The following is a 13,454-nucleotide window of genomic DNA, read 5'->3' as shown; positions in this document are numbered from 1 at the left end:
CAAAGTAACAATGTGTAGAATGAATATGAGTAATCCTCATAGTTCTGACTGTCTCAGCGACTCTTTGGTCATGTGATTGCAATTTGGGTGTTTGACACCTGTCTTGTGATTATATTGCACTGAGCAATAGTCACATGATTGCGGTTTCTGATGCCCTCTGTTAGTTTTCCACAAGCAAAGGCAATGGGGAAGCCAGCAGGAAATTAGAAGCCGTGAAAACTTGAGGTCCTCATTTAATAACCCGCATGATCCTTCGGTTACAATGGCACCTGGGACTGCCAGCATTGCTGTTGCCAGTAGAAAAACTGTTTCAGAAGCTTTTGTGAATCAGTATAGGCCTTGACATGCGTGACTGCATGCGTGACTGCAGGAGCATGTATGTCATCTTAACCTTTTTGCAATAAGAACTTATCTTGGATAGTGACTCTTTTTATAAAGAGAAAAAACCCTTTTATTTGGAGAAAAGCAAATTTGGATAAAATCCAGTTTGTTTAGAGCTGAGTGAACTAAAGACAGTATGTGAGAATGAACCTTGGTAACAATCTTGCAGAGTAATTAATTGTTTGAGACACTTAAATATTGCATCTAAGTACCGGGGAATACTCTTCAAAAGTGAAGATTAAGATAAATGCTAATAATGCCTTTCTGTTAAGTTCATAATTTTTATTACGATGCCTTGCACCTTTATTGTATTGTGGCTGTGAACGAAATACTATACTATAGTATTGCTATACTATAGTAATTATAGTACAGTATTAATTATATAGTACAGTATTAATTAATTAAGCTAAAGTGTTCTGGGACCTTAGAATTCAGACAGACAAGCATCTGCCACCCAACACCCAGGCTTAACAACTGTTAAGAAAGACAAAAAAAGTTTGGATAACAGAAATGGAAATACCTGACAACAAAATAGAAGAGAAAGAACTAGAGAAAATCACAAAATACAAAGACCTGCAAATAAAATGTGTGTAGCAGAAGAAAGCAAAGATAGCATTAGTAATAATAGGTGGCTTGGATGCAATCCCAAAACATCTGGAGTAGTACTCGAACATAATTGGCATTGACAAAAGCACAGTCAATTGCAAAAGGCAGTGTTATTTGGAACAATTTATATCCTGCTGATGACACCTTTAATACCATCAAACAAGAACATCCCAGGTCCTTGGGAAAGACTCAATAAGTGGGATAAGAATGTCAAATCCAGTCTAAACATCTGGCTAAACATTTTTCAACCAACCATAATAATAAGTTGGGCTGAAAACATTCCAAGTATGAAAGACCACTTTTGAAAATTCTGAATCTAGAACAAAATAAGATAACATGAGTTTTTTGTGCTACATATTGTTTTGAATAATTCAGTTTCTTACAACTGGAAACTTGGAACAAAGTATTTATTTTCTGATTACTATAAAAATAATGTCAAAGGATATGCAGTAACACAGGAAAGAATGAGGAATCTTCTGTTAAAAGTCAGAAAACGTAATGTTACCTACTATGCTATGTATTTTACTTTAATATAAAATTAGCTGCTTGCCACTGGAGAAAAGTCTGAACTATTGCATTTAGCTTTTATTCAGGCCACCCAAAAATTCACTAAAATAAAATAAGCAATTTTTATTAATAAAATCTTTACCACTACAGAAGGCTTACTTTGTTCTAATAATAAATTATTTCCCTCTAAAAATATTTCTTAGACAAGCATTCCAAGCCCTGTGTATAGAATTCCACATACCAATGTGGAACTTGTACATATTGCAAAACTTGCATTGGAATTTATTCTCTGAACATTTTGTATTTATTGAAAGATTTAATTAATCACTTTGAAGTGGGCATTTCTTTTTTTAATGTTTTTTACAATACCTTATTTTATTTTTTTTGCAAAAATAAGCTTTTGATGCCATGTGTTTTGAAAGGTGGGCCAGAAACCCTTTAAATGCTTAATACGATATACTTGATTTTTTTTGCTCCCCAAATCAACTTGATTCTTTTTACACTGCTGGAAAATCAGAACTCATAAGATATACGCTGACTAGTGAAATTCTTGAAGTTTCAGTGACTCTGCAAACACACAATATTCTTAAGTGCTGAACTTTATTTCCATGTCATACATATTTCACACAGAAAATTGTGAAATGACAAATTTGTCACAAGGGTTTGTCTTCAATTACAAAATCTTGTGATATATCCTAGCAACCTTTTTTATTATTAGGGTAGGTAATGGATTAGATGTACCAAATGGCTGTGAGTGAAATCCACTGGCCATGTCCACATCGCTGAAATTGTCTTGTGATGTTATCAACTCATCTCTTTTGGAGCAGTAGTGACTGTAGTGGCTTCCTCAGTTGCAAAGGCAGCTCCTTTATATCTATACAAATTGTATCTTTGGATCTCGAGAAGCGGTTGCAAGCACGACTTCCTGACAAGTAATGGAAAAATTAGTTCTTGCCAATTAAAATGTCTATTCCTGACAAATACCAATCTGTCTGGAAGGAACGGTGGCATTTATATCGATAGAAAAACCGACCCGCTTTTACAAGGCTACAAAACTAATGTTTAAAAATGCAACTGGTTTATCAGGTCAAAAGGCCACTGAGGCTAACTCTGTCATCAGAATCAATACAGCAGTCATTTTCAATTTTCTGGTGTTGAAGCTGGATGCTGATTGCACTAAGGCAAACATACTTCCCTATTCCCAGAGTGAAAATGCTAGAAAAGGAAAGTCCATATGGCATATTATTTCAAGCCCAAGCCATTAAAAGTATCAGAGATTTCAGTGTTGACCTGTGCTGAGGTGCTAGCTGGTAAGACATTCAGAAAAATGTCATACTGTTGGTCAATTCCGAGGTAACTGTCACTCATAAGATACAATGTGTAGATATATCTGGAAGAGAAGAAAGGACATTGGTTTTCATTTCCAAATCAAACTTCTTTCAAAATAATAATTTAAAAACCCAAGCTACATCATCTTACCTTCCAGGAATTTCTGGGGTATAAAAAGCAACTGAGATCACATTTTGATTTCTGACATAGCCCACTCTTTTCAAAGCCACCAGCTCTTTTTTGTCCACTTCTCCTAGGATCACAAACCATCCCTCATCCTTGACTTTGGGGAATCGAGGTGCAATTGCTTTGGTGTCATGCTTGCCCTGAAAATATAATTTAAGACTGTCACTTACACAAATCTATTCTCTATATTAAAATGTAAAATACGGAAATGGCTGTTCTTCAGGAACACTGGCTAACTTTGATACAAGAAATAGACAAACAATACTAAGGCTAGAAAACCACTGTTACTTCAGTTATTAAAGGCTGAATTCAAGAAATATTTTATGTATTGTAAATTTTTGAAAAAGCTAATTTTTTTCCTCATAAAAATGATATCGACATAGAATTCATAGTATTTCAGAAAAATAGATAATTTATATGAAGCATTAGATTTATTGTCATTAAATAAATATGTGATATGTTTAGTTGTTTTATGTCAATTTATTGTATCATTTTTAGAGGTTTATTTTTTCCCTTTTGTTTGTTTTGATATTCTAATTTAATAACTAATTAATTTGTTGGGTGTGTATGTATTACTGTCTTAATTTGCTTCGGTATATTGTTTTCTCTGTTTCTTTTTAAACACTGTAATAACATTATTTTAAAAAATACATAAAGTGATCCACACACTTATTTATTCACATGGTATACAGTTTTGACACTATTTTTTCAAAACAGTATGAAAGAATGGGACCAGATGGAGTAAAATAGGACTCAATTATCCAGCTATTACCTTTTGCACAACTGATAATAAATAAAGTTGTTAATAAAAAAAACATCAGCATATAACTGCAAAATATTAATAATATAAAACTGATTTGCTATAAGTCTACTATTATGACTCTAAAATATACAATACATTGGAAAAAATAAAAATGGGTATTAAGCAATACCCTAGGATATCTTACCTTGGTGAAACCAATACGCAATCTATGCAAGTTAATCTGGAGAACATATTCTTGATCTGCATGCAATTTCAACCATTTTTTATCATCCCGAATGTTCATTGACAACATTGGCACAATCATTTCCTTTTGTTCATGGACTGTGTCATCCCAACAACCTTTAATAATCATACTAATCTCTATTACTGGCAAGTGGGACAAGTAATGCCAAGCCTGTGAAAAGAACAAAGAGCAAGAAGATAAATAAATTTTTCCAGTTATTCCAACTTTACTAAAATATTATATTAAATTGAGCCTACATAGACTTTCCCCCCAAAGATCTAGCTTGATAGATCACGAAAGTTACATAGAAAGAAGCATAGACAATGGAATGTAGATAATTTAGAAATGCTTCCTTGGAAGAATCATATATAACCATGACGGCCAACCTATGGCACGCGTGCCAAAGGTGGCATGCAGCGCCCTTTCTGTGGGCACACAAGCCATCGCCCCAGTTCAGTTTTGTCATGCATGCGCGTGCACCTCCCACAGGCCAGCTGGTCATTGGGTTTCTGCTGCGCATGTGTGGGGGGCACATGTGTGGGTGCTGCATGCGCATGTGTGTGGGGAGCAGGGTGTGTGGGGGACATGCGTGCATGTGCGGGGTGCATGTGCTCGGGTGAAATCTAAAAATTTTCCCTACCGGTTCTGTGGGCGTGGCTTAATTGGTGGGCATGGCTTGGTGGTCAGATGACTGAGTGGGCATGGCCAATAACAATAAATAATAAAAATAACAAACAAAGTATAAAAAACAATAAGAGGTATCAAAAACCAACTTTCACACTTTACACACACACAACACAACTGACTCACACACAATGTAAAAGCAGCTGCACTTCACACTTCACATTTCACACAGCCACAAAAAGCTCAAAAACCAACTTTCACACTTTACACATACACAACTCACACACACACACTCACAAAATGCCATATACAGCTTTCTGAGATTTTGTGTGTTTGTGTAGTTAGAGTGAAATACTACAGAAACACCCCAAATCTCAGAAAGCTGCACAAATATTTTATTTTATTATTTTATTTTATTTTATTGTGGACTTCAAATCCCAGAGTTCCTCAGCCAGCAAAGCAGGAAGTCAAAGCAAGCTTTTTTTCTTTTCTTCAGTAGCTGAAGAAAACATGCTGTTGCCAGCCCAAAAGAGCAGTAATTATAGGTAAGTGAGGAGGGGGAATTGGCTGGGCTTGGGTGGGGGCTCTTGTAAGTGGGGGCTGTTAAAAAGTGAGTTTAAAAGCCTGTGAGGATCAGGAAACTCCTCTGGGATCGCTAGAGGAGGCTTTTAAAACCTCCGGTTTTTTTCTTTTTCTTTTCCCCCTTCGGCTAAAGGGTTTTTTTTTAAAAAAACTTTTAAAGTGTTCTGATGATCTCTGCTCAGCCCCGCGATCATCAGAGGGTTTTTTTTTTTACTTTTCAAGGCATGGTTCAGCTGAAGAAAAACTTTTAAAAGTAAAAAAACCAAATCTCTGCTGATGGTGCGGCTCAGCAGAGGCAGGGGGGCGGGGCCAGGGATTTTTGCTACCGGTCCTCTGAACCAGCAGCTGCCATCGCTACCTAATCGGGGGAGCCGGTGCGAACCGGGAGCATTTCAGCCCTGCATGTGCTGGGCCACGCACACATTGCATTTTGGGGGTTCAAGCAAGTGTGCGCGTTGGGGCGTGCAAGCTTTGCGCACTTGGTTTGGAAAAGGTTAGCCATCACTGATATATAAGTAAGTTTTCCTTAAATTTTCACAAAAGTCAGTAGTACTTTAACAAAACAACTCAAATAATTATAATCAATATTCTATGCTTTGGCAACTTCTATCCAAGTAACCATGGAACTACTCAAAAGTAACATACTTAGGTAAGTATGTTGTCAATTACTGAATTCTATATATAATTATAAATTAACTCTCCCCAACACAATCTATGAATGACATACTGATTAATGATAATGCAAATACAGAATTAAGAGGATCATTTGACATAATTATTCCAAGTCTAAATTCTTATTTAAAGTTTCCATACTTCCAAGTTTCTGGTTTTTTTTGAAATGAATCTTTAATATTAAACATTCTTAAAAATAGCAATGATTACATGAGCTATATTTTGTTATACTCTTCCAGATTAGATGTCCCAACAATTGTTTATGTGTTCAATCAGGTTAACTCTTCCAGATTAGATGTCCCAACAATTGTTTATGTGTTCAATCAGGTGAAGCTATGCTGCAAACTGAATAAAGGCTAAGAACTAGTACAGGAATTCCTCAACTTATGACCCCTTATTCAGGAGTCATATATGACTTCAAAATTATGGCGCTGCTGCTTAAGGGGGACTTAGATTGGTCTGTGAAATTCCAACTGCTGCAGTGTCCTTGTGGTCACAATCCAGATGTTCAGATACAATGGCTCATGATTAAAACATCACAATGAGTCACCAACATTCATTGCAACCTTCATTTCAGTCATCATTTGCAATCTTCCTATGGGGCAACCCACAAACAAGTCAATGGGAAAGACCACAGGGAAGGTAACAAGTCACTTTCTTAAATTGCTGTGCTGATTTTTCTCCTGAGGAGCCCCATTACAGAGTATGAGATCTTCCAAAGATCTTACACTCCATGTCACCCCTGCCTATGGTCCTTGGCTTGTTTTGCCTATGGCCCTTGCCCATCTTAATTCCCTAGAGCCTCCCTATGGCCTTCACTTGCTTGTCTACTCTCCCCAGGCCTGCCCATAGTACCCATTCCTCAGTACTCTTTTCCTGGGACATCCACTTTTTCTTGTTGAACAACCTGTCTGGTCTACAGGCTACAGTGACAATTGCGGAGCAATGCAGTCACCTGACATGAACTTTATGATTGCATCGCTTAGCGATGGCAATCCCAGTCCCAATTGCCATCCTAACCTGAGAACTATAACACTGGCTAGGTTTGATGAGTCAACTTCCATACATATAGATTCCATAGAGGATCCAACTATCTCTGCACCATGTATAACAAGATTTTGTTAAAATGTCTGTTTTTTAGCTGCTCGATTTCCTTTACTGCTGATTTGTTTTTTAGAGACTTGTTGAAGAATGCAAAATGAATATACTGTCAGATTTTCTCTTATTGTTTTTGCTACCAACAGAAAAAGGGTTAGTGTGCAAATGATTTCCCCTCAAACTGCAATTAGTGTAACAACAATAATAATATATTTTATAGATATCATATTGATCCTCAAGTTACTAGTTATCCTCCAGGCTCCATTTTGGAATTCTGGTACTGAAGTTTTGTATGCATTTTCTCATTTAAGAAGGCCTTCTTAAGAAGTCTGCTTATTGTACTTTCAATTTCTGTAGCGAAAGAAGCTACTATATATAGAAGCTTCCCCATATTTTCATTGACAAATTATTTTCAGCTACCAAGGTGATGGCCATGTTGTTGAAATATGTAATAATAATGTTAGGCTGTCAGTGGCCCAGGAAAAGTGACAAGACTAATAAGATCCTGAATCCCCCCAAATGGCTCATTGGATTTCAATATGCATGCAGGCCAGGAGTGAAATGCTCCCGGTTCAGACTGGATCGCCCGATCCAGTAGCGATGGCAGCTGGTGGTTCGGAGAACCGGTAGCAAAAATCCCTGAGCCGCACGATCATCAGAGATTTTTTTTTTTTAAGGAACCAGAATCTCAGACAAATTTGTTTATTACAGACACCTCTAAAGCCATTATAACATAATTCCAATGGTGAAATAAAAAAAAATAAATCCATTTTTTTTACTACCGTTCTGTGGGTGTTGCTTGGTAGACATGCTGTGGTTTAGTAGGCATGGCAGGGAAAGGATACTGCAAAATCTCCATTTCCATCCCACTCCAGGGGAAGGATATTGCAAAATCCCCATTCCCTCCAAACTCCTGGGAGAAGGATATTGCAAAATCTCCATTCCCACCCCACTCTGGGGCCAGCCAGAGGTGGTATTTGCTGGTTCTCCGAACTACTCAAAATTTCCGCTACTGGTTCTCCAGAACCTGTCAGAACCTGCTGGATTTCACCCGATTCCAGTGTATCTAATGCAAACCTTATTCATAGTTTCCAATCTACCCTTTTCAGGACTTCAAAGTGATGTGCACAGCACTTCCTCCTCCAACTTTTCTTCATAGAGCTTCCAAGAATAAGGACAGTTCTGAACCTAGATCTCTCTCCAGTGCCAGTGCAACATCTTAACTCACTAATTTTTTCCATGACTTTCTTCCTCCTATGTGATGCAGTGGACCGTGTCTTTTGGCCGATAAGCCTGTTTCTTGTTTTGGTAATACACAGATCTGGTCAGGGAATGAAAAGTGTGTAAATACATGTGAGCGTATGTAGAACACTCATTCTCAAATCAACATCTACAGCAGAGGTGTCCAACTGGCGGCCCCTGGGCTGGATGCGTCCTGCGCAGGCCACGCCCGCCCCACTCTGCAAATGGGAAAAACGTCACAAAACGTCACGTGACGGCATCATGACGTGGTGAGTTTGACACCCATGATCTAGAGGATCTAGAGGATGCCAGTTCTCATCATACTGCTTGCCTGTATACAATGGCAGGCTGCACAAGGGAGAAGAAGTCTATCCTTTTGGACTCTGTTGCTGGTGGATGTGGCCTTTATTGGATGAGTTGATTATATTCCTAATCAACAAAGTGATTTGCGTTTTCTACAGATTTTTATTTCATTGGATTAGTGGTAGGTTTAGAAAGAAGTAGATGAAAACTTAAACCCAATTAATCCCAGCAACGTATTTCTACCGTAGGTTCTCTTTTAAAAGTATGTGGCAGGTATACGTACACATGTAGCAGAGTGATAAGATTTAGAAGCAAAGTCTAATAAAAGGTTTCCTCAGTGCTCATTTTCCTTGCCAAGACATTTGACTGGTTCCTTTTATGTTGTAGCAGAATGTATTTTTATTTACAGTTACATGCATCTAGTTGTGTGGTGTAAGCAGTTTATGTTATTGACATATTAAAAAGACACATGAAAGAGATGGACGCGCCCCATACACAAAAGCTATTTTTGAGAAACTGCTAAGACATTTCAATACCAGCCAAACATATTTATCTGAGGATTAATCTTCATCTATTGAATCAGACGCGAACACTACCATGCATACAATTATTTAATTAGCAGCCAAATCCTCTGCCAGTCAGCCGCTGTTCCGGGCATACTGATGGGGAAGTAGATGCAAATCTCACAGTAGTACTGCTTTTTCTCATTACTACTGCAATTAGCACTTAAATTGATGCTTTAAACATACTAATTTCTGGAATAATTCAGGATTTGTATGTTACCTGGGATCGTCTCACTGCAGAGACGACACCAGATTGCTACGCAAATTGAAGCACTTTTGAGCCAAATAACCATCATCGTATCAGATGGAGACAATTTGCATTTGGTTTTAAAGATAACAGAACGGCAATTTATGCAAATAAATTAAGTTAGTTTACTTCTGAGTTTTCCCTGAACTAATTATAACAATGTTTTAATTTTTCAACACATCTATAACTTGGACTGAAATGAACATATATTACATTTGAAATCTGTGATAATAATGGTTTTGTTTTTATTTAAATATTTTCATTATTATGATCAATATGTGCGGTGTTATGTATCTATAAGTTTCATTTTCCTCATAGTTTCATTTTCTCAGAATTTAAAGGGAGAATATTAGTTTGATTTCCTAAAGAAATTCTACAGCAAGACTACTATATCATCTTACTTTCCAGGAATTTCTGGTGTATAAAAAGCAATCAAGGCCTGCAAAATATAGTTTACACACTATATAGGTATGGTAATATGAAACTCATTTTTTGTGATGAGCCATACATGTGTACTGACAATTGTGACTAAGTGGATAGCAGAATTCACTAGCCACTCTGTAGTGTATCTTTGTGGCTCTAAAATGGAAGGGAATTCAAGATTTGTTATAAGCAAAAATTCTCTGCTGATGAGCATAAATATTGTATCCTATTTCTAATCCTTTTTCAATGATGAACTATATATTAGGAAATGGCAGGAACTGTGGAAAAAGCAATAAATTATAGTAGAATATGTTTTTTTTTTTGAAAAAAGGTGGCATTTAATTTTTTAATGCATAAAATGAAATAAAATAAAGCTGGTCAGATAATGGGTCTATAAATAAAAAACCCGCATCCCAGTGAGAATGCTGTACTGGATTAGCATGAACAACTCAACGACCTCTTTGACATTACAGCAGTTGCATAGCACGACACACAAAAATAGTTAATGGATATTTTTACAACCCACCTACAGGTGAGTGTGTGTGAACTTTTGGTCCAAAGCAATTACGGTATGTCTGGCTTTGACCAATAAGTTTGAGCTCGAGCAATGCAGAGTTTGGAGAGAGAAAGAATGGTTGGTTAGGTAGAAGAAATTTATGCTGTAGAACAGACTGAACTGAGCTACTACAAATCTTCTATGCAGTTCTAAGAAAGATGATCAGTTAGTGCATTTATACCATGCAAGTTTGTTTCTTTAGTAATACTAAATGGGATAGATAGACAATTGTTACCTGTGTAATGTGTGCGGAAGTCAAATCACAATCCACAATGGAAGCAAAAATATCCTCTTTTCCTTGGCAGGCAGCCATCAGTTCAGGAAGAGATTCAACGGGCCCTTGGTAAGCACCTTTTCTTTTTCCTTGGCTCAATTTCCTAATAAAATAGAAAATGTACAGTCATTGAAATTTTCAGTTCAGGGAACATCATTAAAAAAAGTCAAAGATAAGAATATGAAGTTGTGAAGATATTTTAAAAGAAAAAAATATGTAAAAGCTATTTGAAGTACAGGGTTGTCTTAGCCTTTTACAAAAATACTTTTTGGATTTAATAAAGTTAAATGACAGACTGGTTCTAAAGCTGGCATGCTGCTTGCTCCATGTCTAAAAGTACCACACTGACAATTGTACCATAGCTCAAGATTGCAGATTATTAAACAATTTGCCTCTTGTTTTAAACCGCATGGATTAAAAGTATCAGGTAGATTAACATTACTACTTTAAATTACAATTTAAAACTAATGATTTATTTCATAGGCTTATGTAGTTTTGTATGCTTTTACTACAATTTTTATAAGAAAGAAAAACTAATATACAGTAAGAAGGAGAAAACTAAAAAGAAATTGGAAGGAAAGCTGAAAATGCAAGAAGAAAAAAGTAAAGGAAGAATAGAAAACATAAAATGAAGTGGCTTCAAATCTTCACAGTAGTACAAATTGTACTCCATTTATAAGTATAAGTATTACATATTACTTTTAGATTACAACACGGCTCTTTTCTATCTATGTTATGTCTATCCTCAAAACCATATGTCACAAATTCATTTTTTCCGTTTTTCTGCAAAAAGTCCATAAGAGGTTTATCTTTTCTGATCAAAATCCATCAACTTCACCCCCTTCATTGTGGGTAATGCATACATTGATTCAAAGGATTTTAAAGATTAATGTAACATTGAGACCAGAGATCTTTCTTTTTGGGATTGATGGACAAACAGTTGAAAACAAGTAATTAAACTTTATTTTTTTATATGATAACTGCAGCGGGATGTTTGTAGGCACAAAGATGGAAAGTTCTGGCATTTCATAGGCATGTAATCGTCAGAAGACTAGAAACATTTAATTTAATTCTGTATATAACCAGAAAATTGTATCGAAATCAAAGTTTGATCCGATGCTGACTGTTTGCATTAGAATAGAAATCAATCTTAAAGGGTCTTCCCTTTTTCTTAGAATTAGTTAAGTGCCATTGCCTCATATGCTGTATTTCTCTACTTCTATTTCCCTTAATCTTGATAAGCATATATTTCTAAATTTGCTATATTGGACATTTCAAAACGAATCCAAGGAGATCCATTATGTAAATTGAAGTTTTTTTATACAAATATGAAGGTAGCTCATGATAAGTAAACTATATCATGGGCTTATTTAGTTCAACGGCCTGATTCACATCTGGCAAGAAGGTAAACATTATATAGGAAGCCAATATCCAGGTTGTGAGTACAATAACTAATTCTTGGTCTCATTCTCTAGCCACTCCTAATCATAGACATTACTTATCTATGTCCATATCAGATAATGTGTATTGTCCATATCAGATAATGATTGCTATCTGCTGATAGCTTTATTCTTCTTCAATTTGATTAATTTGATTAATTTCTTTAAAAATGTCTAATTTGGAAGACATTGCTACATTTGATATATCTTGGCGAACAAAACCAGTATGATAAAATGAAGGGACATTTCCTTTGGTCTCTCTTCATTGTCCGATTATTCAGCTTTATTGGAAGATTCTAATTTCAGTAGAAGACAAAATCTCCAAAGCATGTGAGTGACTGAGATATGAATAATCTTAATGTTATTCCACAAGTTTCAACAAGAAGAGAGTGGACAGACAGCAACACTATATTATCCTGCATCATAAAGATCAGTTTTATAAATAATTTACTGTATACCTGAAAAGATGAAGATGATGATATTCTATGTTAGGTACAGTAAGCAAAGAGGAGTCATGGATCCATCGTCCCTGAATCAGCATCTGTACCAAATTGGTAAGATTTAGTACTGTCACCAACCAGCCCTCATTTGCAGCAACATCAAGCATTGCCTAAATCAAGAAGAAAATTATATTAATTATACAAATAAATGAAAAGTTATTTTAAAATACCTTTTATGATTCTGGATGCATATTTGTCTATTATTATGAATGGTGATATGAGCGCATCAAAATCTGTATGGATGGAAATAAAGTATGTCATATATAACAGCAAAGGAGGTCATATAAATCTAAATAAGGACCAGATAAACAAACAAACAAATGGCAAAGGCAGCAAACTTTTTGTGATGGCTAATTTCCTTTATATGAGAAGCCATTGTTTCTTCACCCTGCCTATCTTGTCACAATATAAGACCTTTTTTTTATTCTAACCTGAAACAAACTCAAGAGCTTCTTTACTATATTGTTATAATTTATTTAAGGAACATCATTTCTGGCTTCACCCATAGCTTACTGTCCAATTTTTACAATTTGACTGTCATATTTACTTTGTGGAAGAGAGCTATACACGGAAGCATTTTTGGCATAGGTTTCTTTAGAATTATTTACAGAACACAAAATTTGTACATTTGATGGTAAACCTGCTATTCTTTCCTTCTCCTATATCAAGTTAGGAAATCAAAATTTTATAAATCATTTCTGGATTTGGAGCTGTAACACTGTACCCAGCTTCCCCAAGAACAATTTAGTGCATACAACACTGAAATGTACGTAATAAGAGATTATATCTTGGTACAAATGTAACTACCAGCACTCTGGCTTCATTTGGAAAATATGAATTAAGATGGTCCTACCAGGAGTTATTTTCCATTCTAATATCTCTGATCCCCAGGACTGAAGAACTACACTGGAATGAGATATAAAAACCTTACCAGTC

At 35.9% G+C, this 13,454-nt stretch overlaps 1 protein-coding gene across 2 annotated transcripts in view; it reads right to left on the bottom strand.

The window, feature by feature from the left end:
- Window positions 1–2,075: 2,075 nt before the first annotated feature.
- The window catches only part of ASCC3 (activating signal cointegrator 1 complex subunit 3), a 237,592-nt gene continuing 226,213 nt past the window's right edge, over window positions 2,076–13,454 (bottom strand). For both annotated transcript variants that reach the window (XM_058174769.1, XM_058174761.1), the window contains exons 38-42: window positions 12,477–12,628; window positions 10,541–10,682; window positions 3,957–4,166; window positions 2,974–3,149; window positions 2,076–2,884 (exon numbers count right to left, since the gene is read on the bottom strand). In XM_058174769.1, coding sequence (XP_058030752.1) covers window positions 2,737–2,884; window positions 2,974–3,149; window positions 3,957–4,166; window positions 10,541–10,682; window positions 12,477–12,628 — 828 coding nt within the window. In that variant the 3' untranslated portion in view covers window positions 2,076–2,736. The remainder of the gene's footprint in view (window positions 2,885–2,973; window positions 3,150–3,956; window positions 4,167–10,540; window positions 10,683–12,476; window positions 12,629–13,454) is intronic.

This window comes from Ahaetulla prasina, chromosome 1 (genome assembly GCF_028640845.1).
Source record: "Ahaetulla prasina isolate Xishuangbanna chromosome 1, ASM2864084v1, whole genome shotgun sequence".
Taxonomy (NCBI): domain Eukaryota; kingdom Metazoa; phylum Chordata; class Lepidosauria; order Squamata; family Colubridae; genus Ahaetulla; species Ahaetulla prasina.
This window is presented reverse-complemented; position numbering and strand designations above follow the sequence as displayed.